This window comes from Gossypium hirsutum, chromosome A11 (genome assembly GCF_007990345.1).
Source record: "Gossypium hirsutum isolate 1008001.06 chromosome A11, Gossypium_hirsutum_v2.1, whole genome shotgun sequence".
NCBI classification, from domain to species: Eukaryota; Viridiplantae; Streptophyta; class Magnoliopsida; order Malvales; family Malvaceae; genus Gossypium; species Gossypium hirsutum.
The window spans coordinates 121596095-121599045 of record NC_053434.1 but is presented as its reverse complement, the minus strand read 5'-3'; the positions used below and the strand labels follow the sequence as shown (position 1 = coordinate 121599045).

The following is a 2951-nucleotide window of genomic DNA, read 5'->3' as shown; positions in this document are numbered from 1 at the left end:
GGATATGTATGTATATAAATTAATAGTAATATGTGTGTATATACGGATTTATAAAAAAAAGTATATTTTAAACTATAAAGATTATATATAAATATGTATATATTTAGGAAAATGAAAATATATATATAGATATATAGATATGTACATAAGTTGTAAAATATATAAACTATATAAGTATATATGTTATAAAAACAATGTATGTATATCACAAAAATATATGCATGTATATGTATATATGTGCCGAAAATTTAAATAAAATAAATATAAACAAATAGGTAGTAATAATAATAATAATAATAATAATAATAATAATAATAGGACTAAATCAAAACGGAAACGAAATCTCAGGGCTGAAATCAAAAATGAAATAGAGTAAATGATTAAAATGTGAGGCGCGCGAAAAGGGAAGGACTGAAAAGGGAAATATTCCCTAGTCCTAGAGTGCAACGTTTCAGCGCAAAGGACCATACATGGTCAAAGGACCTGATTGAAACAGAAACAAAACTCGCGGCCCAAATCAAAAAAAAATAAAAGGTTTGATTGCATTTCAACGCAAGATGGAGGGACTAAATGCATAAATTACCCATTAAGGACAAGCATGTGCAAGATTCCCCACTAATGCGCCGTTCATGATTGAAAAAAAGACAAAAAAGGCTCTGCCTTCTTTCAAACCACCATTTTTTCAAACACCCAACACTTGGGTTTCTTAACACCTTGAGTGCCACCACGCCACCAAGACCGACGGCCGACGATGGAAGAAAAACCCCGGCGGCACGGTCACGGCCAACTCCGATGAGTTTCTCCTCTCCTTATTTCTTTTGTTTTTATTTTCGTAAGTAGAAAGAAATAAAAAGAAATCAAACTAGATGTAAAAACACACAAAAATAAAGAAACGAAAATTACTTCTCCGATTCAAAGTTTATGTTTTTATTGTTCTTGTGTCCGTAAAAAGAGAGGAAGAGCCCCCTTTGCCGGCCATCGACCACCGCACCGGTCGCCGGACGCCGGCGACGCCGCCGCCGTTCGCGGTGGCCGGAAAACCAAAAAAAGCTCCATTTTTCTCCTTTTTGCGAATAGGGTCCAAATCTGGGGTTAGAAAAGCCGAAATCCCGGCGAAAAGGGCCAAAATCGAAAGAGACCTTTCGGTTCTTCCTCTTTCCACCGCCGCCGGAAACAGGTAAACTCCTTTTTACTTTTATTTTTTTATCTTATATATATGTGTGTTGATTGAATGATAATAAAAAAGAGAAAGAAATACTATAGAAAAACCGAAATAGAACGAAAATAAAGAAAACGAAAAAAAAACAAGGTGAATCACCTTCTAAAGCCCCCTTTTTTATTTCTTTCAATTTTTTCAAACGCCGAATCTTCTCTTTTTTTGTTACAAAAGTCCCCCCCTCCTTTTTTTTGTTTCTCTTTTTTTTCCCCCCTCCCTGGTCCGATATTGCTTGTGGCTTTTATAGCCAAAAATACAATATTCTGTTAATGTTTATTGCTCCATTTTTTTCCTTTTCCTTTGCTTGTTTGCAGGTGCGACAAAAGGCATGGTGGTGGCAGACAGCATGGGAGAGTGGGAGTGGTGCTGGTGGCAGACAACATGGGAGAATGGGAAGAGGCAAGTGGGAGTCTAGGGTTTTGGGATTGGGCTTGGATGTTGGGCTAGGTTGATTTTAGGTTTTGGGTTTTATTATTTGGGTTATTTTGTTGGTATGGGCCCGGGCAAAAATGGACTTTTACAATATGAAAAACCAAAAAAAAAAATGCTCATTATATGAAATAAAATGTTTTTTTTTCTATTAAAAAATTCTAGAAAGAACCAATGAAGTTATTCCAAGATTTAAATATACCTAGTGAAAAAAACGATAAACTAGAACTTATTATTATCTTTCATTGTATGTTGGTTTGATTGCCATTGCTTTATTTGCTTCTTGCTTTGGTACATGTTTAATATAAATACAAAATATAAAACTTCTTGAATGATTACTTAAAGGATAAAGTATTTCATAAGTCTCTTAACTCTTTGTAAATTTAGAATTTAGTCCTTCTATTTTTTTTAGATTTCAAAATTTAAGTTCAAATGTTAGCACTAGTAAAATTTAACAATGTCAGTAAGTAGACTTCAATTTTGAAATTTAAAAAGTAGAGAAATTAAATTCCTAAAAATAAAAGTAAAATGAACAATTTATATGTTAAAACTACATATTTGAATTTTAGTTAAAACTACTTATAAAAAAAAAGAAAAAAAGAAGGTGAATACTTAATACACTGCTAATATTATATATATGTTTTAACTCCACTTATAAATTTATCATACACCTCACTTCTTTTATATATTTATTTGAAAGCTGCTCGAAATATTTATAAGGAAAGACCAATTTATGTGTTGTAATAAAATATGTCTACATTACTGCCAAAAAATAATAAAATATGTTCACATTGAACAACATCTATATCAGTCAGACAACCTCAATAAATATTTAAAATCAATAGCAAGTTGTTGGTTTGTATATTGAAAATGCTTGCTCTAGGTTTATCGTATTTACAAGGGTTAATATATCTTTTTGCTCCCGAATTTGCCACTTGTATTTGATTGCTGCTTAAATATTTTTTTTATTTAATTGGTATTTAAACTTTAATTTCGTTACATATATTAGTACCTCAACAATAATATTGTTAAAATTTACTAATGTAGCATTAATGATCAATAGTATGATGACACATAGAAACTCTACATCTTGACACGTGACAAAAACTAAAAATTAAAAAAAAAGAACATATAAAGTCAAATGCAAATTGTTGCTTTGTATACTCAAAATGCTTGCTCTTGGACCATCTTATTTATAAGGTTCAATTTGGTACTTAAAGTTTTCTTATTGGCCTATTTAGATACTTGAACTTAGTTTAAAAGTTCAAATTGGTCCTTGAATTTTATTTTGATCCAATTATGTTCT

The 2951-nt window shown here is 31.3% G+C and overlaps 1 protein-coding gene across 1 annotated transcript; it reads left to right on the top strand.

Moving 5' to 3' along the window:
• The first annotated feature begins 659 nt into the window (after positions 1 to 659).
• Positions 660 to 2007, top strand: LOC121209497 (uncharacterized). The gene is made up of 3 exons (XM_041080229.1): positions 660 to 792; positions 953 to 1177; positions 1531 to 2007. Exons 1-3 carry the CDS (start codon positions 752 to 754, stop codon positions 1661 to 1663), a joined length of 399 nt encoding a protein of 132 aa, XP_040936163.1. The 5' UTR covers positions 660 to 751; the 3' UTR covers positions 1664 to 2007.
• Positions 2008 to 2951: the final 944 nt, after the last annotated feature.

What these genes read in the sequence shown, in the direction of transcription:
- LOC121209497 (XM_041080229.1), top strand. Translation starts at nt 752, where the DNA reads ATGGAAGAAAAACCCCGGCGGCACGGTCACGGCCAACTCCG. An exon ending in CACGGTCACGGCCAACTCCG is followed by an intron (nt 793 to 952) that starts ATGAGTTTCTCC and finishes GTCCGTAAAAAG; the next exon opens with AGAGGAAGAGCCCCCTTTGC. An exon ending in TCCACCGCCGCCGGAAACAG is followed by an intron (nt 1,178 to 1,530) that starts GTAAACTCCTTT and finishes GCTTGTTTGCAG; the next exon opens with GTGCGACAAAAGGCATGGTG.